Source organism: Rhea americana, unplaced genomic scaffold (genome assembly GCF_003343005.1).
Source record: "Rhea americana isolate MKP2758 unplaced genomic scaffold, rheAme1 scaffold_1, whole genome shotgun sequence".
NCBI lineage: Eukaryota > Metazoa > Chordata > Aves > Rheiformes > Rheidae > Rhea > Rhea americana.
In genome coordinates, this window is record NW_028185038.1 from 15,849,852 (window position 1) to 15,876,999 (window position 27,148).

General features: G+C 43.8%; 2 protein-coding genes across 3 annotated transcripts in view; one reads left to right on the forward strand and one right to left on the reverse strand.

The window, feature by feature from the left end:
* Nucleotides 1-12,095, forward strand: part of ITIH5 (inter-alpha-trypsin inhibitor heavy chain 5) — a 49,211-nt gene extending 37,116 nt beyond the window's left edge. The window contains exons 9-14 of the mRNA XM_085299562.1: nt 815-1,124; nt 3,865-4,418; nt 4,811-4,861; nt 5,963-6,079; nt 7,763-8,140; nt 9,422-12,095. Coding sequence (XP_085155688.1) covers nt 815-1,124; nt 3,865-4,418; nt 4,811-4,861; nt 5,963-6,079; nt 7,763-8,140; nt 9,422-9,711 — 1,700 coding nt within the window. The 3' untranslated portion in view covers nt 9,712-12,095. The remainder of the gene's footprint in view (nt 1-814; nt 1,125-3,864; nt 4,419-4,810; nt 4,862-5,962; nt 6,080-7,762; nt 8,141-9,421) is intronic.
* Nucleotides 12,096-14,098: 2,003 nt separating this feature from the next.
* The window catches only part of LOC146601877 (store-operated calcium entry regulator STIMATE-like), a 37,736-nt gene continuing 24,686 nt past the window's right edge, over nt 14,099-27,148 (reverse strand). The window contains exons 5-8 of one of the 2 annotated variants that reach the window (XM_085326050.1): nt 24,802-24,914; nt 23,496-23,579; nt 21,796-21,912; nt 14,099-14,726 (exon numbers count right to left, since the gene is read on the reverse strand). In XM_085326050.1, the coding sequence (XP_085182176.1) occupies nt 14,613-14,726; nt 21,796-21,912; nt 23,496-23,579; nt 24,802-24,914 (428 nt within the window). In that variant the 3' untranslated portion in view covers nt 14,099-14,612. The remainder of the gene's footprint in view (nt 14,727-21,795; nt 21,913-23,495; nt 23,580-24,801; nt 24,915-27,148) is intronic. The other variant, XM_085326058.1, reaches the window with a different exon arrangement.

Below are 27,148 nucleotides of genomic sequence, written 5' to 3' on the forward strand. Positions count from 1 at the left end.
CTGAGCGTGGTTTTTAACCCAGACATACTGCTCCCACAAAGGTTCCATGACCAATCTCTCTATACTTTGACTAGCTCAAGAAATACATACAGCAGGGAGACAGCTGTGCTCTTTTTCCTGCTTTTTTTTTTTTTTTTTTCTGGACACACAGTAAGCGCAAATCCTCTTCTTGTGTTCACGGACATTCTTCTAAAATCCATCCACTCATTCATCTGTTTTCTCTTTTCTTCCTCTCTCCCCATCTCAGGCAGCTCCAGTCTTTGTTAGCCAGTTGTTTTGTGAAAACTMTTCTCAGCCAGCAAAGCCATTTCTCTTCCCTGTTTAAGTTTTGTTAGCCCCTGGGGTTTGAAGAGCAAATACATCCACTTGTTTCCCATTTGAAAGGTTTCTCTCTCTCTCTCTCTAGATCTAGATCTTCAGACAAACTGGGCAGAACTTGTTTTCCCYGTTCAGATATCCTCTGGGAAAGTCCTGTAATTAAGCCTAACTGTTTTTTGTGTTCAGGCAGGATGTGGTAGGTGCCATGGCTCTGCTTGTCACGCCTGTTTATTGTACATCAAGATAATCAAGGATACAACAATTTCACATAATTAGCTGAATTAGTAATTGAATTTATATGGATATAAACATCTTCCCCAAAGTCATACAGAGTAACAGAGCTGAACTGAGTTAAAGGGCTAGGACAACCTCATCCCCAAAACACTGAACATCCTGATGAACAGAGATGCTGACATTGTACTGAAAGGCACTTAGGGGAGCTATTTGCACCGCCCTTGGAAGGGGAAGTGAACTAACCGTTTTGGTACCTCTGCAGGGACTAATATTAACGGTGCTCTCCAGACTGGTGCAAAGCTGCTAAACGATTACATCGCCCAGAACGACATCGATGCCAGGAGCGTCTCTCTAATCATCTTCCTCACGGATGGGAGGCCAACTGTTGGGGAGACACAGTCATCCAAAATCCTCAGCAACACCAAGGAAGCCATCCGTGACAAATTCTGCCTCTTCACTATCGGCATTGGCAATGATGTGGACTACAAGCTGCTGGAGAGGATGGCACTGGAGAACTGTGGCATGACGAGGCGTTTCCAGGAGGATGAGGATGCAGCCAGCCAACTGAAAGGGTTTGCTCTGCTTTATGCTTATATCTGAATCAAGTTCTCTGGGAGTGGGTTTTGGGGAGGAAAAGTCTCCAAGGAGACCTAGAGAGAGACGGGAGTTTCTATGAGGCTCAACTTTAGCTGAAAGAAGCAGGATACAGCCAAGAATTGGGATATATAGTTTCTTTCAGGAATGATGCCCACCCAAAAATGCCTTGCTTCCTAGCAGACACCCTGAGCTTTACTGGAGCTTCCCAGCCCCTCAGAAYGATGCTTTGTAATTTCTGATTTCTRATTTCTGATTTCTAATGCTCATTRTTCTATTCAYTGTATGTAAACCTGGAAAGATGGGAGACGAGTGCTGTCTCTCCTTAAGTGGATGGAGGAAAGAAAGGATGCACTTCAAATTCACAACTTAAGCAGCATGAAGGGGTTTAGGAATGAAGATGTGTTTGGGGCAGGAAATGGATTCTTAATTTTTTTTAAAAAGATATCTTCATGCCCAAAATCTTTCATTTTGAAAAATTGCATCGGGATCATTCTTAAGATGGTAGCATACTTGCTTCATTACCTCATTCTTCTTGATGGCCCAGACTCTTAACAAGGATGTCCTGTAAGTCTCATGATTTGGTAGGGCCACAGACTATGTTCCTTTTTGGTGTGGAAGAGAGGGAGCTTGATGAGAGCTGCAGCCCAASGGGAGATCCTAGAGAGGAATGGCAGAAAATTTAAACTACAGCTCAGTCTAAAATATCAGGCAATGTGTTAGTATTTCCAAGTAAAAATGTTTGGCTTTCAGCCAAAAACAACAGTGTTTTGAACTTCTGAAATCCAAAAGGGAGTCACACAGCAGTGACCCCCCATTTTGCCTAGCTAATGCCTAATTTATTTGGAGAAATGAGACCATGCACCTTCCACCAGAGCTTTTCTTTCTATGTTGCTTACGCTGCAACAAGAGTTTCTTGCTATTAAGCCACATATTGCATAAATCCATCTGTCACTACCTGCGTAATTTGCTTCTCAGAATGTGTATTTAGGTAGCAAGTGGCGTTCCCTGGCAAATGAGGGATGTGCTGAAAAAATGACTGATTGGGCCACAGCAACCCAGCACTACAAGGACTTGTTCAAACAGCTCACCGGTCATCAGGTTCAGCAATGGCAAACCCACTTGGGGCCTGGTGCCAAACTGATATGGAAAAGGACAATAATTTGTTGCATACAATTCAAATCACTGCAGAGTGGGGGAACATTTGTATGGCTGCCAATGTCATTCATGATTCTTGTGGTCAGTGGTTGTTCTTTCACCCAGCTATTTCCTCACACTGAACTATAAGACTAGGTGTATCCCTCACTCTACTAGTTATTCTACCCCAGTAGCTGTTTCACAGAGTGTTCTCAGGTTTAATTCAGAGATGGTTTAATGTATGTTGAGGTTTCTGCATTGAAGATGCTGAGTGCTCAGAGACTTTAAAAGAAAGCCAACCAATTCAGGCTTTGAATTTCGTTTGGGAGAGGATAAAATAGAAATTGCAACTCTCCAGCTTTCAGACAATCTGTTTGAGCAGATGTGAAAAGTAAATGCAGCTTTAAGTTAAAAAAGGGCTGAAGCTGGTTCTTTGTTTATTTACCAAACAAGACCCACATCACTTGCCAAGAAGTGAGAATGTTGATATTTAAATGGGAAATATGGCATTCTCAGGGCTACTTTGGAAGATCTATCAAAAATACATTGCTACAGGCAAAACACAGGGCCGTAAACTTAGGCCTTGACCCCTTGTAGAAGATTTCCCTATTCAGTATGAGGCATTCTCAAAAGGTCATGTTAACAAAGCATTATTGGATTAAACTCTCTGGTTCGACAGAAGCCATTACTTCAGGGAATCATAACAGGGAATTTAAAGAAGCTAACACTAAAGTCTCTTCTGTCACATTTCCTTTATTCACTGGCTGATTCCTTTATTCCTTGGAAATGTCCTCATATATGGGATGTATTGAGATTCCTTCTTGATTTTCTTTTTCCTTTCTCGCCTCRAAAAATGTATTCCTCTCTATCCTGCACCAGACCATCCTAAAATGCAGTTGCTAGGGCTTTTTTCAGCAATACAAAAGTTTTGGATTCAGATACTCTCCAGCTTTGGGGTGCCTAGCATCTTGGTCTAGAGTTTCTACTATGCATAATGCCATTAGAAAACTATGCAGCATCTCTTCTAATTACATTTTGAAATAACTATAGTGCTATTTGTGAACATGAGGAGCAAAAAAATATACTTTTAATGGACAGATTCCCCTAAGCAAACCAGCGGCCACGGATACCTCCTTGCAGAGCTCTTGAATCAGAGTGGAAGTTAGGTGACTGCCAGAGCATGCTGAGATGCTTCTGAACATACTTAAGGGTTTCTGTTTAGGTGCCTAGGAAGCACTGAAAACTGAAATGAGTTACAGAATAATTTTGTTCAGAAGAGACCTTTGGAGATCATGTAATCCAGCCTCCTGCTCAGAGGAGAGCTAAGTTCAAATTTAGGTGAGTTTTTTCCCAGACCTTGTCCAGTTTTGAAAATCTCCAAGGTTGGAGATTTCCCAGTCTCTCAGGACCTAATTGCAGTGGATATAGTAGTTGAATTTAAAGCCTGATAGTCCTAACTGCTCTTGAATATCTTAGGATCCGTATTAGGCCATCTACWGTATCCTTGGCTATGCATAAATCCAAATGTGTGCACACAGCTGGATGAGAGCACTAACAGTGAGAAATGTGTGCTTGTTCCAGGTTCTATGATGAGATAGGGACACCTCTTCTCTCTGACATCCGGATTGATTACCCTGAAGGCAACGTGGAGCAGGTCACCCAGAACTTCTTCCCCAACTACTTCAATGGCTCTGAAATCATAATAGCTGGCAAACTCATCAATCGCACCTCAGATAGCCTCCACGTGGAGGTGACTGCTAGCAACTCCAAGAAGTACATCCTCCTTAAAACAGATGTGGCTATMGACCTGCCAAGCAGGAATGACATCAGAGGTATCCCTGGCCTAGAAGATGGCAAAGCTGATCAGAATTACGTTGAGAGGGCATGGAGTTACCTCACCATCAAGGAGTTGCTTAACTCCTGGCTGAAGAGTGATGACAATCAGGAGAAAGACTATTTGATGGAGAAAGCCAAGTCAATGGCCCTTACTTACAATTTTGTTACTCCCTTCACCTTTCTGAAGATGAAAGAGGCTGGGCTCCATTCAGAACCTCCTAAAGAGGAGTATATCAGCCCTTTTACTGAAGGCATTGGTGAAAAGCTACAGAGCATGCAAGGACACAGGGCACCACCAGGTATGAGGAAAATGATAACAACGTGCTGGTAAGAATCTTTTCACATAYGTGCTCTCCGATGGCTGACTTCAGTAACAGGGACAATCTAGCCATGGAACGGAGGGCTTGGAAACAGGAAAATGAGATTTTCATACTGATTTTGCTATTTGTGGGTTGGTTGACCTTGAGCAAGACCTTTCAGACACCATCTCTTTTAGGCCCCTAACTCACCTGCCTGAATCACATACTGCTCTTTAGTTACTATTGAAGGAATTTTCACGCTCTAAATGAAGCCTAAAGTACCTGCAGGAATATGTCCCATAATCTTTCTAAATAATATTTTGTGGACATTATTACTCTTTGGCTCACTGTGCTACTTAGTATCTGTAACAACTTTCCCTCCCCACTTCTAGGTATACCCAGGCAACAAGACAAACAAAGAATCAAAATCTCCAAAACTTCAGGTCAGTGCCTGTTTTAATGCCTTTTATAATCCAAGATAATAACAGCTGATTTATGGAAACTTATGAAAACTATGATACTCCTTTTATGGAACTGCATGTCATTGTGGTGTAAGCATTACAGTAAATCAGCTCAAATGTATTTACTAGTTTGCAGAGTAGGGAGGAAAATGAAAACAAAAACAAAATACAGAGAGAATCAGGAATGAGTAAAAGTATGAGAAAACACAACAAGATGGATTAGCCACGACATCTGATCCTCCTCTTTGACCCTTCTGCAGAGCAGAGGACAGCAGGAAGGGCTTTCTCTCAGTGCTAGAACTTGTCAAATACTGACTGATTTTTTACAAAGTAAAGTTACTAAAATATAAAAATGTTACTGAAGAAAAAAAAATGACAATTCTACAGTCCTTTACTCTTTTCCTATTTGTTCTGCAGCTCTCCTTAACATCCTTTTCATACATTAAACTCTTAAGAATAACCCTAGATCAAGAACTTAGTTTTGAATTTCACTGGTTAAGGTCAAACTTCGCTTACACACCAAGAGTTTTGGTTTGTTTCATTATGATGCCCATCTGCTACGTGATAATAGAGGATTGATCAAGAATTGTTGAAAAGTTAAGGTCAAGGGATTGCTTAAAATCTGTCTGTGACTGGTCCAATCTGATATTGAGGAYCAGGAAGGACCAATATGAGGTGTGGCCATGCACCAGTCTTCGTTAGAGGATACACTTTTCTGTGCTGTCAGGCGATGTAGTCCACCAACAGAGTATGGAGAACAGGAGTATCTAATACCTGCCTGACAACTCCCCTAAATCAGAGAAATGATATTTCAGGAAGAAAATATTGTGATTTTTACTTGAAATAGTTTGAGGTTTGATTTTTCATTAAAAACACATTTTCAATTAGAAAAACAAACAAAATATACACTCTGAAAACAAGAGCAAAACACAGCATTTCCTGGCAAACTTATCCAACTTCTCTAAAAACAATAAACAAGATTAGAAAAAAAAATAGGCCCAAATTTTGAAAAGCAGTTTTGTTACATTCTTAGGCTCTGGAGTTTTGTGTATGTCTCTCACATTTGTTCCCTTTCCATGTCAGCGGATGGAGACCCTCACTTCGTCATCGATTTTCCCTCCAGCAAGTTCTCTGTCTGCTTTAATATYGATGGAGAACCAGGGGACATTCTCCGACTGGTCTCTGATCATAAGGAGTCTGGTAAGCATTTAAGCAAAACAGTTGCTTGTACAAGAAAAGTGAAGTGCATGATGAGCTCTGCTGTGATAAGACTGAGCACCAGTGATGTGCTCCATAGGCAAGGAAGCTGCAGGAAACTGGGAAAAAGTATCTTTCAGGCCAGGAAATGAAACATAGATGCACAGCATATTACCTGTAGTAGAAGAAGGGTAATCTCTTGCACTTACCTCCAACAATGTCGTGGCTTATGGGTAAGTTCACAGCAAGCATAAGTAAGAAGGAGGCCGAGCCATTTTAACATGATTTATCTACAGAAGTGATTGTCAACAGATTAGAGCTAACCGCAGAGAGAACTGGCCTTAGTGTGTATTCAAGCTATTTCTAACTCAGGTCTTCATTGACYGGGATTGAGGGAGCTTCAATTATGTGTAAAACAGCTGAGAGATCTTGAGCGCATGAGGTCCATGGTGATCCCCTTTCTATCCACCTGGAGTGGAGAGCTCAGTGGCAGATGATTAGACCTGGTACAGACTGCTGGTTGTGGCATAGCTGAACAAACAGCCACAAGCATTTTGGATGCTTACTATGTAGGGTTTGGGCGAGCCATGCAGCCAACTCCATGCCTCGAGATTAGAGAGGAGATTCAGGTTTTGGCTGCAAAGGCAACACGTTAGTGCAGAAGCTTCAGCAATTCTTCAGTTACAAACTCACAGCACACAAGTGAAAGATGTAACAACACAGGCTTACAAAGATTCCTCTATGATTGGAACTTCACTCTCTTCTATTTACTTATTGATCACTTCAGGACGGTGTGAAATATCCTAACAGGCTAATCAAGAACTGAGCCTATTTGAAGCTACCAAACTTGCTATTGAATCATGACAGACTTGAGAAAACCCACACAATTCAGATTCTGCTTTGCCTGGGACAGTTTTATCTCCAGCGGCCCAAATTCTGGTCTGATCCTATCTGGAATTCTAAKCAGGGCAGCTAATAAGAGGATTATGCCCTGAGCAGGAAAATGGTGGGAGGTAGGGACACCAAACCYGGAGACAATGCACAGACCTGTTTTTACAAATGAGATAAACATATAAAAAAAAATCATGAGAATTCTGTTCTATATGGCACTGGTTTAGACTCCATATTTCTATGATGTTCATGCTTACATTAGTGAATAAAATCCAGCTCCTGGCAATGTTTCCCTTAGACTCCCGTCACAGACTGTTAGTACTACTGCTTGACTGATTCTGTGGCTCAAATACAGCATGCGCTAATGGAGAAGACTCCTTAGATGAACTGGTAGGTTCATCTCAGTGTTGATGGCTTGGACCCAGCCAGGGCTAACCACAAGTGTCCTCCTGTATTATTACTGTCTAGTAGGTATTCAGAGACCTGTAGAGAGTGATTCAGTGTTTTATGGACAGGGAGTCACAAAAGTCATCAAAATGATGGGGAGTTTTGCTGTGGATTCAGCTGAGTCAGAAGGATCTGCACCTTGGACTACTAAAAAATGGTTCTTCTGAGGCAAAACTGAGGCAAAGTGGAAGGACAGCACAGGTGAAGCTGGAAATAACGCAGTAGAAGTGCAGGGTTATGGGTCCTCCTCTGCAATGGCACAAAGAGACTCTGTACTCCTGCATTTTTAAGACAATAGGCCTATTCTTTGGTTCCAGCTTTTACTTGCTGATTCTTTTTCTCTACAAGGTGTAACTGTGAACGGGCAGTTAATTGGAGCTCCTGCACCACCCAATGGCCACAAGAAGCATCGGACTTACTTCAACACCATCACTATCCTCAGCAATAAACCAGAAAGATCCTACCTAGAGGTCACACCCAGCAGAATCATCCTGGATGATGGGGAAAGACTTGTTCTGCCCTGTGACCGGAGCGCCATTGTGCAGAGCAGCAGCCTAGAGGTGTCCATCTCTGCCAATTCCAACATCACTGTGACAATACGAGACACAATCAGCTTTGTCATTCTGATCCACCACTACAAGAACCCAGCACCCTATCAGAGGGATCATCTGGGTTTCTACATCTCCAACAGTAAAGGCCTCTCTCCTGACTCCCACGGGCTACTAGGTATGTAACAGGTTCTCAGGTTCAGAGCAGTATACCAGAGAGCAAATTGAGATAGCTGGGGAAAATGGTCATTCTAAAGAATTTTAAKGAGCAGATGCAGAAAACTGTTAACAAGAAAGACGAGGTTTGTTTCTGGGTGAGAATTTTACTTTCACTCAGAAACAATGTCTCTGTTACCTGTATCTCCAACTCCTCTAACACCTCTCTCCATATGAGCTGTCTTCCACTATCCTGGTCATGTAGCTGTGCCTGTTTTCACATTCCCACTCTTTTTATGATTCTTTAATGCAGTCCTCATTAGYATATATAGGCTAGAAGCTCCCAAGATTGGGAGCTTACAGAGAGAGCGAGCAAGCGTACATGTACTGCAAGAGACCTCATGCAAAGCCCAAAAAAGAGCTCTACTTACAGAGCTATTGCACTGCTGCAGATCCTTGGCTTTCAGCCTTGACCTCTGCACCTGCACAAGTCCAGAAGAACTGTCTTTGTTGCAGGACTGAGCTGTTCACATCTGAGCCTGATCATGATCAAGAAAGAGYAGTTCTTGTTCCTCTTTCTTTTCAAATATGCGATGTGAAAGAAGAGCCATCCCCACATTACAAGATCAACTAGGCTTTAGGTAGGGTCAGAGAACCTCTAGAAGGCTAGGCCCTTTCAAACAACAAGAAGTATTGATGTTTGTTGATCCTGATCAGGCTAAAGTGTAAATGGCTCAGTCCTACAAAGAAGATGGTCCTTCTGGACATGTGCAGGTGCAGAATTCTAAGACTGAAGCTAAAGTTTCTAGGACATTCAAACACCCCAACATTAAGCAGAACATGACCCTTCAGGAGTGCAGTTTTGGATTCACACATACAAATATCTAAATCCACAGATATATTTGGCTTTGAAAGTCTTGCCCCCAGGAAGGCAAGGGAAGGRAACTTGGAGCTTCAAGTCTAGATCTTTTGTCTTGCAGATGGGCTTTGTATGGGCTAGTACCCTCTAGTAACCTTGGCCCACAGAGGGGAACATGAGATCCTGGCTACTAGAAGTTCAAAAAGCTCTTCAGCTCAAACATTGTATCTTAGCAAAAGGAAAAGAAACGGGGTTTTATTGTAATCTCTCTCCCTGAGATTTATAAAAGATTTGAAGGACCTAGACTCAATCTGCTATTGTGGAGAAGCTCTTCACAAGCCCATACTCTAAGAATCTTTGAAACACAGCTGTTAAAAAAACAAACAAACTTATAAACAGGCACATAACAGCCACTCATGGAGTTAATTTTATCTTGCCTTGCAGGTCAGTTCTTGAATGATGAAGTTAAACTTCTTCAGGAATCTCTAAACATGAGTCATCAGCAGGCTGGTCAGAACAAAACTGAAGCATTAAAGACAAATCCTACAAATACCCTGAAAGTAAAGGGGCGTCTTGTTCCTGTTGTGTGGAAACAGAGGAAGATCTACAATGGCCAGCAGGAAGTTAACTGCTGGTTTGCCAAAAACAATGCGGACAAACTGATTGATGGGAGCTATAGAGACTATTTGGCTTCTCATCCATTTGACACAGGGAYCAATTTTGGGATGATTTAATAGCCTTTAAGACCAATCATAGTATCACATTGCAGCAGCATGTGGGACAGTGGTTCCTTTCTGAAGCCTCTAGAACTAGGCAGCTTCTGAATATTTCTTTATTCTTGGGTGCCAAAGAAACCAAGGTTTTTCCCCTTGGAAATCATCTGTCTTTCTTTCATCCTAGATGAACACGGGTCATCAAGTTTCAGAAGATAAGGGGAGGGGGGAAGGGTTAAGGACACTGTTAAAGGCATGATCAGTGCTCTCCSGATGGGAGAGGAGGGAGAAAGGGGCCAGCACTGGTATCTAGCAGTGCAGAAAACTGCTGACCTTAAAATAAACCCATGCAGTGGTCTGTGCAATACCCCCAGTGGCTGTTGAGTCACCCCGTATGAGGCAGAAATCAGACAGCATGGTGCACATCTAAAAAGGCAACCTTGAGTGATGCACTTTGCAAAGACGTGACTTGAAGCACCTAATGCAACCATGCTTCCCGGAGAAAGGACAGAGAGAGAGAGAGGGAGAGAAAGAGACTGAGAAAGGAGACATGAGTGTATATTCATCTACAGAGACCCATTAGTATCAAAGAGGTAACAAAGAAATTGAAACCGTAAATCAAAAAAAAAAAAAAAAAAAACCTCAAGAGGCTATTGCTTTCTTGCAATTTCTTGCCCCACTAGGATGGGGCCTGTGAAAACCATCACATGATTTATTGCTGCCTCAGAGTACAGGCCTTGTGTTTAAAAAGTACCTTGGGTCTTCACTACAAGGAGTGGTATCAGCTCTCATTCCATGAAACATYTCATTTAAATAAACTTTCAGGTTCAGTGTTTTAAAACCAAATTCTTTTTTCCCTCAGAGAAAGACAAATTTCCACTGTGAGTTGCTACCTTCTTGAGCAGAGCATCAGTTCTGCTTAGCAGAGATTTAAATTCTTTAGAGATGAACCACAATCCTTGAGAGCTTATGACCCCACAAAACAGAGCCTGACTTGAATTCAGACTAGACTTTCCTAGCTGCTTTTCTAATCAGGGAGGAAGTCTTTATTAACTCCAGATCTTCAGAAAATTTTCATCCCCATCTCCCTGGCTGCTTCTCTTTCCTTATACTGCAGGAATTTGTACACTGCAGGAATTTGGCAACAAGGTGGTTAGGAAAGGGCCTGCCAGCCACCCCCACTGCAGGTGGTGCTGCTCTGCAAAGCAACCTCCAAACCCAAACGGCAAGGCTGCAGTCTGTTTTAAAATGAGGCACCACTGAATAATGCTATACATCAGCCACAGGGGAGTTTGCTTAGCAGAGAACTTGGCCAACAAGGACTTCAGCAGCCACAAAGACATTTACACGGCAAGGCCAAACTGAGCTCATGCATACTCTGCCTCTCCAAGACTGAAAGGAGGAGGGTGGGAGTTGAAGTATCTTCAGCAGCTTAATTAGATCCATGTGTTAGCATAGGAATAAGGAGCTGCCAGAGACCTACAGAAATAGGTTCCCTCATCACTAATTTTTTGCATATTTAAAAATTAAATCATATTGCTGCTGTAGGAGGTCCATCTGCTAGAGCGCGGGGGGTTTTCCAGTTGCCTGACCATCTAGTTGGCAGCACTAGCACTGCAACAGCAGAGCGGGTAGCTAGCATGGTTGCTTATTCATACCATGTCCTGTGGGGAAGAGGGAAACAGCCAAAAGCAACCAGCTAAATTTAATTGTGCTCTGGAAGGTCCTTACAGAAAGCTCAGCCAGCACCACCCTCACGCCAAGGCTCATGCTTTGGAATGAAACATGAAGTCAAAGCACTACTTCAGGCCCAGCTATCTTGGGAAACAGCCCTCTTGCAAGGGAGAACAGAAAGCAAGACTGTGAGCCCAATCCTGAGCACACGATAACCAAAGCGGCTAAGGTTCACTGACATGCACGTGAGCCAGGAACAAAAAAACGAGAGCTTCTGTGAATTGAGTCCTCCTCCAAGAACGCAGTGGTAAGATCACCCAGGCCATTCCCAAATAACATCCTGCTTCACTAGCACAGGGTGAGCAGGGCAGTGGTAGRGAACTTCCAGACAGTCCCAGATTCAGCAGTTGTCTTCCTTTGTACTGCCCTTACTGCAAAGGGATTTCTTTGAAATCTTCACTCTCCTCCCATGTTTCTGTTCAAATGTATTGCTAAGAGGAACAGTTGGCTCCCCTCTCATCTCTCCTGTATATGTATATAAATATACACATATTGCTAATGCTTCAGTTGCATCATTATTTGTGTTTCCCCAACCAAGGAAAAATATTTCATTCAGGTGAGGAAAAAAGATCAAATCCAACTTCCCAGCCATGCAAAGCTCCTATAGCAATATACTCAAGTTGTCGTAAAGGCTCCAGTTACCCATTTCACAATAAATATTTTACAGTGAACACTGCAGTGAAGCTTTCATTTGGCAAAGTTGAAACAACCTTTGGAGCTAAGGGTATGTTATGTTTTGTGCTGCTAGACAAGCTCATATCACCACAGAGCTGAAAGAACCAGTCACAAGTTAAGGGTAATTTGGGAGTAATTGCGGTGGAAAATTAACAGTCAGAGATAGTCTTCAGCCTCTACACACCTGGTTGGAAGCAYGTGTGTTAGGTGAGCAGGCTCTAAGGATGTACTCCCACACCAAACAGAGAAGACAGATCCAACTGTCAAACAGACCAGCACTGGACATGGGAAACTAGAGTTTGTGCTCCTGCTGCCCTAAGGATATTAGGAGAAAGGCAGGTCACTGAGACTATAAGCTTCAGTTTCTCCTATCTTTAAGATAGGATACTGATACTTTCCATCTCAGAAGGAGAACATATTCCACTCTTGGTCCTCATACATCTTTGTGGTAGTGTCCAGGAAGTTCATTGCAACAACCGCACATGCAAGTATACAGACACACATTTGTTCCCATCTCCCAAAGCACTGCAGAGCACTTTGCACTGCTACAGTTAAAGATTACAAGCCGCTCAGATAATCCAGGAATGAGGGCTGAGCAAACACTTTGGGGTGCAAGGGAAAAAAAAAGGGGGGCTACTAGGACCGCAATACATGCCAGCATTTAAGACAAGGGAACAGAACTACTGAATCCAAGGTTCCTGGAAGAGCAYGGGGCTATGCAATGCTAGAGCTGGGCTACCTTGCCCCACATCATACTTCTCTTACTACAGCCTATTCTGGGCTTCCTCACCCAGTCTCAGCCAACCTCCCCAGCCCCTCCCCCCCCAAGTATTTTCCTTGAAGATCTCAGACAGCACAGGAGTTACTCCACCCCTCATCAGCCTAGAGCCCTGCCAGACAAGCAGGAGCTGCATTGCGAAACTTATCTCACTAAGCAATATAAATCCAGAGCTGTGACTGCTCTGATTTTTTTTTTTTTTCCATTTTTTTTTCAAATGGCTATAGTATGATTTTGACCCTTTATTATTAGCAAGGAAGGAACAAAAAAGACTGCACTTCCAAATGTATGCTGTACRGCTACATAGCTGCAAGCGTAGCCAAGCTTGTCTAGTTCACTAAGGAGCATGGAAAACTTTGATTTGCATCTAACACTTGCAAACTACTTTGAAATTGGAAAAAGCTTCACACACTTTCAGCTTACTTTTAAATRACTAAAGCCACCTAAGTCAAATTAGGAAATCCAAACTCTTTGCTTTCTACTCCTTATTAAAGCAAATTTTCTTGGGAAAACAAAGGAGSGGGAATACCTCCTGCCCAACATTTCTGGAGACTGTTTTGCAATTAATATGAGCATGTGTCTACAGCTCATCTGAGTCTTCTCCTTCAATTCAGTGGATTCTGGTTCAGTCCAAGTGATAACGCTTAGAGCAGAGCCCATCTCAGTACCATTGTATCTGCTTAATGCAGTGCTGGGCTGTGCACAGCTGCTCTCTGTTCTCTCCCCAGAGAGTTGCAAAGTGTTTTGCATTCTTGCTCTGCCCTGTATATTAACAAGTCAGCAAGTCCGAAGCCCTACACCTCACTCAGAGCAGAAGGTGCTAGAATCTAGGATGACCTAAGGGTCTTCCCCTGTGSTACCCTAACTAGGTAAGAGGGAAGGAGTCAACCTCCCCAGCAACACACACAACTGGGATCAAGATCTCATATGACAGCTCCGGTCCGGAGYCTGACATGGGCTGACACTGCAGCACCAGTTCTTACCACAGAAGCATCAGAAGTTCCTCTTCCACCACCACCCTACCTGGTASGACCAGCTACAGAAAACAAGCACTGCCTCAGTTCCTCCATGGGTGTTCTAGGACAGACCCTCTGCTTAAAGACAACTTGCCTTGCAAAGCCTTGGCCAGGAGAGATTTAAGCMAGTTCCATTCCTCTCCTTTACAGAGTTCAGTTCTTACAAAAAGTTAAGCATACTGAATGCATTTCAAACATGAAACAGTTTTAGGTCAAACATTTATTACATTCCTTATAAAACAGTAAAAAGTATCAGATCCACTAAATCAATCTTCCCAATTCAAGACCTTTAAATACACATTAGCAAACCAGGTATTTGGACCATCTGTGCATGTAAAAGTGTCATAATCCAGCTAGTACAGGATAGATTTTTAAATAAAGAACAGCAGATTTAACCTTTTGATTTCAGTTTTAACCCCAGAGTTACACCCAGCTGGCCAGCCAAAGGAAGTATATTTCCACAGCCCTAACCAAAACGTGCCCATGTGTGTCCAGATTAGGGACAGAGCAGTAAAGCAGATACTGCCAGCTGCTGAGCCTGTACAGGATGCACACACACCAAAAGAGACAACCGCAGAAGGATAGGTCTAGATGAGGCAGACAAAAAAGGATCTCCACTGATCCATGGGGATCAACTAGCATTCCCCACTCTGCCCTTCTTAGGCCAGCTCAAGGACTGCAGCACTGCTTCCCTTTCTTCCACTCTTGTCTTGGTGTTGTCAGATGACCACTTGATAGCTGGGCTGCTTCATCTTCTGGCTTGTTCCCTGGAGTCCTGAAATATCCTGGTCACTTTCAGAGTGATCAAAATCCACATCTGGCGAAAGCAACACCTGGAGAGGAGAAGAACAGAGTGATGCTGATTAAGAGAAAGTCCTCGGTCACACACAGCTGATGCTTCCTCAGCTCTTCTAATAGAAGGTACTGTAGGTAAAATCCTCAAGCAGGGGCTGACTAAAGGGGTTGGGCACTGATACAAAGGTCAGCTGCCAGACATAAGCCTCCCCGGCAGAGGAAAAAGTCTCAAGATCAGCTTGTCCATCTTCCCAGGCTGCTCTCCAGTGACAGCTAGGCAAATCTGGGTGCAAACCTGATGCCTCAAATCCCCTCAAGAGCAGAACAGAAAGATAAAGACTGTTCACCGAGGGGCAGACATGCTTGTTCATGCTTGTTCAGGCCCAGCTGCAGCCTCAGTGAAGGTGGAAAAAAGCTAGGCCACATATTTTGCAAAAAGCTGCACCAAATGGAGACATTGTCCCAGGCCCTCAGCTGCTTGCTACCTCCACAGCTCTACCAGGCAAGGGGAGGGGAGAAGAAAAAAACAACAACGAAAGAAGTAGGACCAAGCAAAGCTACAAGGTCAGCTTCATCAAGTGCCAGCAAGCTCGGGGTGCTGTACTGGCCTGGCAGCATCTCATTTCTATCTGACATAGATCATACTGGCTCAGTCCAAATTGTGGGAATCAGAATTCTACACCTCTCACCATTTCCTCTCCAGACGAGAAAGCCCTCAGCTTTGCTGCACCATCAGAAGCTGCCCGTTGCTTCCTGTTAGTGTCAGTCTTGAAGCTATTAACAGGCTCTTTTAAGCTAAGTGATTGYCACTTAGCATGGCCCGGAGCAGTTGCACAACACAGACTGGATGCCCCACATGTAAGGCATCCTCCAGCCTCAGCTCCAGAAAGAGGGAAAARCCTTGATTTTACTTGGGCTGCAGCTACTTTGACTGCAGAGGAGCTGGAATCCAATGCCAGTCAGCAGGCTAGATGGATGARTTGTTTGCATGGAAAATATTCACAGCTTTGACAGTCTGTTTGCTGAACCTCATGCTATCCATCCCYTCTTCTTAGCACAAAAACCTAACTTGAGGCAAGAGAAATCATATTGTCTGTAGCCCTGACAGTAATTAGCTCTAAGCATTGCTAAAAATGCAGCATGCTTTTGTGYTACAGCTTGAGTCATGCCCAGCAGTACTCGCAGGAGACTGAAGTTGCAGGACTTCTGGTCAATGCTAGTCACCCACATCAGAAGCCTCAGCACCTGACCACTTAACCCTACACAAGGTGCAAGTGTGAYGCTGCACATTCAAGAGGCTTCAGTCTTATTTCTCCAGAAGAGCAAGTCTGGCAGCCTTTTCCCCACCTCCTTCCACTTCCCCTTCCCAGAGCCCAAATAGCGTCATTAATTCAGAGCTGATGTGGGAAGAAGTGCCAAATACTGCAAAAACCCCACAGAAACCCCACAGCTTGTTGCAGCAAGGAYATGTACATCTCCCATCTGAGCGTCAGCCCCATCGGACCCTGCTGGGCTTCAGTGGCTGAATGGCCTCCTGGCTTGCTCTGATGGGCTGCCCAAGGAGCAACCCTCTGCCTGAGCTGTGGCACATGACAGCCACCGCAACGCTCTGGCTCGGAGGCACGAGGCCAGGGAGCGCGCGTGCCTTTTCAGTGAAGGGCTGTAACACGTGGAGCTTGGCTAGTCCCAGAGCCCAGTGCTCTCCGGGGTAAGAGTCTGGGGCATGGGGAACTACTCTTACCAGTAGCTATCTTAAGGCACAGTTATGAGGAAACGTGCCTTTCATTTGTTACCATTTAGGCAGCACTCCGGGGCTAGTAACCACAGCAACAAAAAACACTAAATAGGAAAAAACAAACTGCAATGAATCAATGGCATCAAAGGAGAAGAGCCATAGGGGAAATTTTCTTCCCCACCCCTGTACACACTCCAGCCCTTCCATCTGATTTTGTTGTTATCTTCACAGCAGCACATAAGACATTCAAAGGAGAGCAGTAGATCAGATTAAAGCTCTTTCCTTCCCTAATGGTCTCAAGGAATTCTTTTTAAAATACACATTGGAAGRTTACCATCTCTTCCAAGTGAAGACTTCCTCTGTTTATCACAAATACTGTGATGCTGTTGAAGCTGAGAAAGTAGGTAATTACTCACACATAACACTATAAATCACCAAACTCTGACACCAAAAGGCTGGAAGAGGCTAGCTTTAAGGCCTAGTGATCTGGTAGTTAAGGTGGATTTCAGCTTTGGAGTCAAATCCTTACAGCCACACGCAGCTGACTGAGGGGGCACAGAACGTTGTRCACCAAGACCCATTCAGGCTGGTGCCCACCTGCCACACAGCTCACATCAGACCACTTGAGGTCTCCAGGGACCTTTCCACAGTTCCATAGGGAATTTAACCATGAGAAGGTACCTCATCATCACAACAGTCACAATATGTACGCTCAGATATGCGGGTGAGTTTAGAAGCAGCAAGGACATTTAAATAGGGCTTTGCTGGGGGACACTTGCACCCAGAGATGGTGGACTTGTCTGGTAGCCATCCAGCTGCCAGTCACAGAATCACAGAACAGCTGAAGTTGGAAAGGACCTCTGGAGATCACCTAGTCCACCCCCTCCCACACACTGCTGAAGCAGGGTCATCTAGAGCACATTGCACAGGATCACATCCAAATGGGGTTTAGAATATCTCCAGAGAAGGAGACTCCACAACCTCTCYGGACAACCTGCTCCAGTGCTCTGAGTCTGTACCAAGTCAGCTACTCCCATGAGCTTTGCTGTGGTAGGGGCACAAACCCTGACAAGTGCCCACCACGCCAAGTGCTATTTTTCTAGCAAAACCCCAGCCTGAGCTCTGTCAGCGTAATCTGGACAAGAAGTTTCCCTTGCAGATGTACCAGCTCAGGAGCACAGCAGGTTAATGGCACAGCTGGGAACAGACCATGGTTTCCCAGTCAGAGGACAATATGCTACTGTATCATTCAGTAAGTCAGCAGTCATCAAATACTTCATGCATTCCTCTCCACAACAGGAGGCCAGCAGCTTGCAAAACAGATCGGGGTCACACTACAGAAGCAGRACTGCCCATGTGCTCTGCCAGCCACTTCAGTCTTGGGGAACAGGCTGCATGCTGGTTTGGTGCCCCTTCCCAGACTCATCAGGTAGTCAAGAGATCTCTGTGGCAGAGAAAGATTGCACGGAAAACTGCAGCATAGGTGATAGAAGCAGCTTAGAGGCTATTTCCCCTGCTAGTTTTAGAAAGCAGTCTGCCAGCACCATCACTTGCCTGGAGTGCAGGCAGGAACCACCCCATTCACCTCCTACTTCTCAGCTTAGACACGCTCCCACAGCGGTCAGTGGGACAGTCTCCTTCCAGAAGAGCCTCTACAATCTCCATTTAGCTTCCCTCCTAAAGACCAGGCACTCAAATTCACCCTACACTTGAGCCATTTAAAAGAAATGAACTCAGTTAAGTCACTAATTAATCAAACTCACTCTTAGAATATTGTTTGATAATTAAAGAAAGCAGCAGGGGTATCAGCATTCAGCAGTATCTTTGCAAAGTCAACACAGTTCCTATGCAAGAAACTAGGATAGACACCAAACTCCTAATGCTAAGGGCAAGTCCCCATGTAGCTTTCCTCCCAACCCCAAAYGAGCTTCTAGCTTCATCCTAACAGTTCTTCCAAGTACCATTGTTACCACCAAGTTTTACTGTAATACTTATCTCTGAAAAAAGTCAATCTTAAAAAGGAAGGTGGGGGCAACAACTCACCCACCTCTCCAGAAGAAAAAAACAAAATAAAAATCAGTTCAAAGAGATCAAATGAAACATTAAAAATAAAAACTGACTTGTTTTCTGACTGGAGAACACAAAGAAGCCATTGATAAGATCTAAAGTTTATCAGCACTTGCAAGAATAAGGGAGAAGAGAAACTCAAAGCAAGGCCAGGAGGCTTGCTGGAAAATGAGGGCCATGCAGATCAACATGTTCCTACAGGCCAAACAGCACTGGACTCACATTGGCACTCTTGAGTAATCTCTTCCCATGCTAGAAAGGAAGAAAGGATTGTACAAACATTTACCAAAGCCATGGCATGAGACAACAAAAAGTTTTAAAACTTGCCTAGAAGGAAGGGTGAATTTGTCTCCCTCAAAATTTCAGTATTAAAAAAAATCAAAATATTTCAGTATCCATTCTAAATAGATGCCCAATTTTGCATCTGTGGCTTGACAGAAGAGCCTTAAAACCCATGASAGAGAGGCAATTCTTTGGTCTATACTGCAGCTGTGGTGTCAGTGAGCAACTGCAGCAGTAGGACTCAAGGGCAGGTCTTCAACAGGTTAACTGCAGCCCCTGCTTCCCAACCTCCTTCCTCCCCCCCGCCTCACCCTGCTCCTTATCCTAAGGCAAACTGCTAGTGCAAGTGAAAATAATGACACTCTTTATTGGTGAGACAGGCAGAGGGTTGAAATTCAAGTAGGCAGCGTGATGGGGAGCTGTTGGCGCCTGCTGCTAGACAGTCCTGATGAACCCTGATAAACTGCTGGACACATTAGCCTCAGCCAGCTCTGCTAGGTACAGACACTTCTCAGCTGCCCTCTCTCCCCTTCCAGCTGGGCAGGAGGAAGGGAATGAGGGAGGAAATTCTCCTACTTTAACAAGATATTAGCAGCAAATATCCTAATAAATAGCCCAGCAATTTTTTTGTTTGTTTTTATCCTAGATTCCGGCCAATCTAGCTCTGCAGCTCAGCCAGACAACATGATTTTTAACTCCTAGCCTAAAATGGTAATTTATGAAGCAGAGCTGCCTGTGGCTATCCCAAGGCCCAATGCCAAGAAGCAGAGTTGAAAAATGAGGTATCCAAGAAGCAAGCACTTCTATATTTCTTCATTAGCTTCCTTCTCCGGCCCAAAGATACTTCTCTTTGTTCCTGTGCCTTTAGTCCAGCACTGTACGTGTTGGAGCAGGAAGGAGGTAGTCCCAGCAGAGAGCTCCAGTTCCCTAGGAAGCTCCACTCCAGTGATAGACAGGTGATCTCTGTGTTGAAGGCCTTGGTGAAACTTCTCAGGAAAGGAGTCAAGTACTTGAAAGACTGGAAAAGCCTTTGACAGTAAGAGTTAATCTGTGGGGGTCCCATTTCCATCACTTGAAAGAACTTGCCTAGGCTCAGCTACTTGAGAACAGCGTTAGAGAAAGTTCCTATACCAGATTGTCATAACCCTCTTTCTCAACTTCTAGAGAAGAGCAGGTGTCTCACCCTTAGATTATCCAAAACTGTGATAGAGGCTATAAAAAGTCAACCACCTTCAGTGGAGCAAGACAGAAGGCCATCTCTATTCCCATGGYAGAATAACCACTGAGACACCGTCTGTGTACCCACAACAGTAGAGGCTTGAAGGTTTACATTACAATTTGAGATTAGACAGTCCAAGTCTAGGTTAAAAAAAGGCTAGAAAGGGCTTGGAGCCTCAACTAGAGAGGACAGCTCCTTACCCTTGCTTCTGAGCTGGTATAATATTTAGATGATCTCAGACCTGCAAGAACACACACACACATATCCAGTCAGTAAAGCAGATCCCCAGTTTCACATTTTGAGCAAATGCCTCATTCAACACATCCAAGGAAGTATCACTCTTGAATATCAATCAGCAAAAAATATTARGACTGGGCCACAAACAGGGAAGAGCCCATGTCCAGAGTTAAGCTGCTGCCATAYGGTAGATACGAGTCTCCAACCTACTCACACAGATACACAACTGTCAAGATATACACTGGCACCCTTCACTCAGGCCTCACCTCCCTTCCATCTCCAAAGGGATGRAAATTTCTCAAGGATGCTCCCGTCTCACACATACCTCAGGAAATTCCATGGGACACACTGTTCAGATGTCTCTAGTAACATCACCATGCTACAACTGTTTACTTGGAGGTCAGGCCAGGATGTGACTCACTTGTCTCACCAGCTGTTCACATCTGCCTGTCCCCACTCTAAGAGGGAGGATTCCTCTAACACCACATGCTCATCAATAGGTCAATAGTGGCTGCTTGCCCACTGCACCTTTGAGCAGTTTAAGCCATTGTCCCTACGTAGATTGTCAAGTAGGCAGTTAAAGCTACTCTTCAGTGCCTAAGAAAGCACAAGAGTTGCTCTATAATAGATATGTTCTGGCTTTGCATAGTCAGCTTTTGAGCTGACACAGGACACATTCTTAAAAAGACACACCACGTACACACAAAAGCAAAAGCTATTCCTGTTCAGCTGAAATTCCTCAGCAAAAACTACTTGAGAAGCCAGCCTGTGACTGCCAGAATCTGTTTTATCTTAGCAGATCTTGTCAGTGAACTGCAGGATATTATAAGTCATATGGAGCACTGAAATCGAGCCTGGGAGTCAGAGGAAGGAAGGAAACGTGGTCCAGCGACTTTGGCTGTGGCCTTAACCCAAAAGGGGCCACCTGAAGCAATCTGAAGTGTAAACCCTACCTGCCTGAACTGCGCATTCTTAATGAGAACAAAGCCTGCTGGAAACGGATTATTTTTCCCAAGCCTTTAAGTGTCAAGCTCAAAACTATACAAAATACAATTCCTCCAGTTCAACTTCTCTACCAGATAACGGACCCCTTAAAACACTGACAGAATAGGTTCTCATCTAGACCTTCTGTAGCCCAGAAAAGGATGCCACCACTCAATTATGAGAAAAGCATAGTCTGCTTATTAACATTAGTACAACTAATAGCAAAATTGAGAGTAACAATGCAGATGCACCCACCAGCTTCAGCTTGCCACTCAAAAAAGCCCACACGGGTTTGTGCAAATGCTAGCTCATTTAGGACAACACTCCAGCAACACTATTTAGGCCATGATACTGCCCCCTGTTAGAGGGTCAGATTCTTCCTGTAAATATTCCCCTGCTGATATCAGTTGCAAATATGGGAAGTTATTCTAACAGGGACATTGCTCATATTTCTCAAGCACTCTGCACCTAGGTCATCACGATGGTACATTGCACAGTTTTGGTAAGGATATATAGTTAAAGCACAGGARCCAAGCCACAGGCTTGTAGTCTGGGCTCACGTGCAGGACATCTTTGGCCTTACCTGAGATTCCTCAGTTCTCCTAGCCCGAGGAGTATCTATGGATCCATTGATGTCCAGGGTATCCTTCTGCTTGTATTTCCTCATAATCAGGCTGTCCACAACCCAGAACATTATGGCCTTGGGAGGAGGGGAGAAGGGAAAGGAGTTACATGAATAGACTGCAGAGACCAAAATACAATATAATATGCATTTCAAGTATTTCTTCTTTCAGCATTTCCAAGTCTCCAGCTTTGAACAAACTATGTCAAGTACATGCACAAGAGTTGGACTGGGCAAATTCCTCAGGTCCCTTACAGTGTAAATTCTATTAATTCTATATTTGCTGGAAAACCAATTAAAAAGGAAAAAATCTATTGGTAGGCCAAAGTTTTTCCAGGAAAAAAAAAAAGAAATCATGGCCTCAAGTCATTCGAACCAACCTCCACCCAAGGTTCACTCATTCTACCTGCACCAGTCACTGCTCAGGTCACTGAGTTTGCTTTCAAATAAGGAGGTGCAGTGTGTGATGGGAAGAAGCTACTCATTCACTGTAGCTCAGAAAAAAATATACCAGTGCTCCATAAGACAAAAAAAATATGATCAGAGCTGCAAAAAATTGAATTCACTCCTTGTCTTGGAGGAGTATCAGTGTTAATGCCTTATTCTCACTTCCCATCTTAGCAGCAACTGAGCTACAGGTCAAGGATTACCCAGAATCAGGAAAACGTTGAGCTTTCAAGAGGTTTCATCAAACTAGCTTTGAGAAGATTGCTCAGATCTGGGCAATCTGAACACCCTTCTGTACAGCACCATAACTGGAAGTCTAGCCAAAAGACTCATACAAGTTGATCAGATCTGAACAGCGCCACTTTCTGCTCATCCCTAAACTTTGAGCTTCCACTCTTCACCTGTCTACGACCACACCTATTGTGAGAGTTTCAGTATATCCATTAAAGCACTAGAAAGTGCTCCTAAATTTTTAAGTCAAGGTAAGATTGCAGCTTCAAGCTATGCAACTGGCCAAAGACCACATCCAGTACGTGGTCTGACSCTGTCAGTCACCCAGCACTTTTCAATTGGGCCAAGTCTCCTGTTTCAGCAGCACTTTGTACCCATGTTGCATTACGTAACAACCATATAAAACAGGACCGCTCTTACACAGTCCTACTAGGTACATGGCACCACGCTTGCAGAAAGAGACCTATTTGAATGCTGTCCTGGCCTTTACTGGAGTGACATGTTCCCAGAAAAGGCAGATTACTATTCTGCTGGGACTCCAGCCCCAATCTGGGCTGAGAATACTTATGAGTTTTTGGTCATTCTTTAATAGCCTTGTAAAAGGCAATTATAYGAGGCTATATGAGAAAGGAAGGGTTATTTAATAAGGCTGGAGCCTGAGTAAGGCATGTTTGGGACACCTGGACTCTGTTCCTAGGGAATCTTCACTTGGCAAGTATCACAAAGAAAGCTTCAAAATTGCTTTTCCTTGCTCAGCTGCAGAACTTTTTTTTTWWWAAAAAAAAAAACATAACTTGTTCAGGAACAATCTGTTGTTAATAGATCATGGCATGAACAGCATGGAGTTTTGCCCTTAAGATCCTCCTGAGTTATACCTTCACTTCCCTTTCATCCCTCTTCCCAGCTGCATACACATCTCTCCTCTTAGGAGGAACTATGATTTCCAAACCACCCTGTCTAGCACTTGCAGAGGCACCACTTACATTGACTACAAAAGGCACAACAAGCATCACCAGCACGAGCTCCAGCTGAGGGTTTGGRATGTAATCCAGGAGGATCTCCTGAAGCTGCAGAGAAAACAGCATTTAAGTGTTATTTGAACAACTCTCTTGCAGGATCTTTGTGGCAAACTAGCTGCCTTCATACATTGGCACTCTTCTAGTTAGGGCTCTGCAGCTTTTCCTTTAGCTCGGATATTAGAAAGGTGACAAGGGCTATCCTTTAGTCCAGCTGCCAAGCATTAAATGTTCTACGGAGGAAGAAATAAGCATTGCTAGTCTTCCAGTTTAATTATCCATGACAATTGGTGGGATTTTCCTTGGCTGCTTAGAGCCTCGTTGCAAAACACAGACACCAGCCACGCACGAGGTGCACTGAAAGCAAGCCAGCAGTGTTTCTGGATTTTGCAACGTGCTGCTGAACACGATGTTCACATACCACTGCATGCTAAAAAAAAAAAAAACACCCATGTTCGTTTTCCAAGTTTGAGCATTGTAATCTACCGTATTTGAAGGACAAGCCCTGAACAGCACTTGTTGCAAGAGTTTCAAAACATCCATTGAAGCGCTAACGAGAACTTCCAAGTTTAAATCAAAGTGAAATTGCARCTTTAAGGAGTGTGTGAGTGCTTCTGGATTACTGTAAATAAATCTGCCAAATCACAGCCCATGGATCGCTGAGTGTAAATGCGCCCAACACTACAATGACCCCAGTGACTCCCAGAACGGGTTTTATACCACTGAATTACCTATGAGATCTACCCGCCACCACCCATGTCGCTACAACACCTATAAGATATTTTTATTAGAGAAACTTATAACCAATGCACCAACTACCATTTCACAAGCTACCATCAGAAAATGCTTGTGTCAGGGGGAAAGAATGGGATACTAATCTGGATAGAGTTTAATTTGGAAAAAAGAATCCTCTTAATTTAGGCATGGGATTACGAAACATCAACATGAAGTGACTTGACAAAGTAGCATGGCAATTCACTGTGGAATTATGTAAACAAGTTTCAGACTAGAGCTCAGTCCAAATCATTTACCTTCCCAAGGACAGAAAAAGAAATTCTTATTCCATTAATTTGTCTAATTAGTGGGAGAATGTAYCAAAAACCAAGCTATTAGGAAAACTGTATTTCCCGAAGCTTAAGTAATTGCTAACTATTAAAGAACTGTCCACAAATCACAAGGTGGTGGCCTGTGATGACAGGGACCATCAATAGCACAAAACTAATAAGCAGCAATTCATAGTGGCTGTGGCTAGAAAAACAGTTAGGGAGCTTACCTTGGTCCAACCTGGGATAAGCAGGACCAGGCTTATCACAGTCTTCTCAAAAACCATTATCAGCAAATACAGAATACACTGACCAATCCAGGCAGCAGCTTGTGGTGGGTCACCTGGAAAAACAACACATTAAGCCTGACACAGAGGTCAGAAGGAGACAACCTTGCAGAGAAATTACCTCATGCTTGATGTCTGGGCTGATCAGATGGGCAGGAGAAACACTCACATTCTAYGAGTTTCACAGTGAGACAGCTACTCATAGTAGAGATGTTTGAAATAGCGGAAAGATTTCTCTATGTGTAGCTATAGGAGCATGCATCTGTGATCCTTGCTAGGCTGTTATTCCAGTGAAGACCAAAACATACTTAGATCTAAGCTTTCCAATAAAAGACCCTATGATCTACTACTGCAGTCCTTTGTCATCCACTGTTTGCTCTCCATCCACATCTCCATCTGCATCCAAGTCAGTCTTGCACTAATGAAGTTTTAGTAACTTGTGTCCCTTACCAGTTAAGATTATTTTGTATCTTTAAAAACTGAAGAAATGATTAAAACAGAAAGGCAAGACATACCTAACCTCCTRCCTTGCTCTTCATTTCACCAACCTGCCTCTGAAAACCATCAAGAACAGAAAGCACCAAAAACTGCAGACTTGTACTATGGCATCTGCACCCCCATGGCCTGTCCTTCCTAGAAGAACTGCTTTGCTAGAGCACAGGACTGTCCTACAAGGCATACCAGTCTGTTCCTCTAAATAGCAAGAGTCACAGCTCYGGCTGTGATTGAGGACCTGAAATCCTTTGAGTTTATTCAGTGATCTTGGCACTTGCACACTAAAAGAAAAACCCTTTGCATTTGGCAGTTCATTTCCACTGGCCTCACCTCCCTTTGCAGCTTCCCTGTCCTCAATATCCCAGTCCTTTTACTATGAAGCTTTCATTTCTATTTGTGTCATCTCAGTGGACTGCTACTAACCATCTTTAAACCTAGTTTTGTTCTCTTCACCTCAAACCTAGGAAAGTCTGAAGAGACCAGTCCTTCCTCCTGCCCCATCTTTTCCTTCCACCACTCCCTTGCAGCAGACAGGAACCTTTCAGGCTCCTTCAGGATTCATTTTTACAAACACGTTGGACTGAATCCCTTTTTCATTAAAACTAAACTCCACAGCAATCCCCAAGGCAAAGCATTGCTGGACTGACCCTCCTCTGTAGGGGGGGCAGTCAGGATCCTGTACCAGTCTGAAAACTTTCAGGCACTAATTTCAACTCAAAAAGCACAAGCTTTCAATGCTAAACAAAATTAATCTTTTTCTGCTGATGGAGTAAGTGGCTGGTTATGTGATACTTACTGTCTGAGCAAGAGACAGGGGCTCCATCACCCCAGGTTTTAGACCAATTCACTCAAAAAGAATCAATGCTAATTAAATATGAATGCTTCCAATGAGGTACTCACCAAGTAAAAATTAAAAGCATATTTGTATTGTTAACGAAGATAATGGTACCATATCTATTACATGTGCTTGCTTCAGCTTTCTGCAAGCACCCTGCCAGCTGGTTATCATCTTCCTAGGCTCATCAGAATATCTCAGGTCTGCAAAACTGAGCTACAGTATCTGGCTCAGAAAAGACACAACATTTCCTCTTACCACTCGAACATACAGATAACCTCTGGCAACACTTGCTTCCAGGGTGATCAGGTCAGGATTTGGAGYTGCATCTAGGCAAGAGAATACTTCTTTGGGAGGCCAACACTTGGCTCCATTGTCAGATTCAACTAGATTGGGAGGTCTCTGCCTCCCTTTTCTCAGCACAGCACTGCTGAAACATTGCAAAGAAAGAGCAGCAATTTGCAAAAGTTGGTCTGAACTGTTATGCAAGACTCCAGCCCCAGAAGCCAACTCTGTACACCAGGATTTAATAAGTTTTGGTCTCTAAATAACTCCAGTCTCAGACATCTGCTTCCCCAGAAAGGCAGAGCATGTTAGCACACATTCGTACTTATTCTATAATTTATCAACAACTTATTGCCTCATGTCAAAGCTAGAGCTCCGAGCAGAGGCATCTAGCAGTCCATACTACAGACCTCCAAGATGTGAACGGTCACCTTGTGCCACCACCCTYAATCGCTTTAAGCAGCATTGACAAGAGTAGGAAGGAAGAGGAAAGAAGCAGGAGGCGAGGGATGCAGAGAGGCTGCCAAACCAAGGGGACAGCAGCAGAGAGCCAGAACAGCAGGCAACTGCACAGGGGGTGGAAGGAAAAGGCAGCCAGCGAGGTTACAKGCAGCAGCAACCAGCTAAGCACAGGAGATTTGAGGAAATCGCATGTTGCTGCTCCTTGGCAGGCAA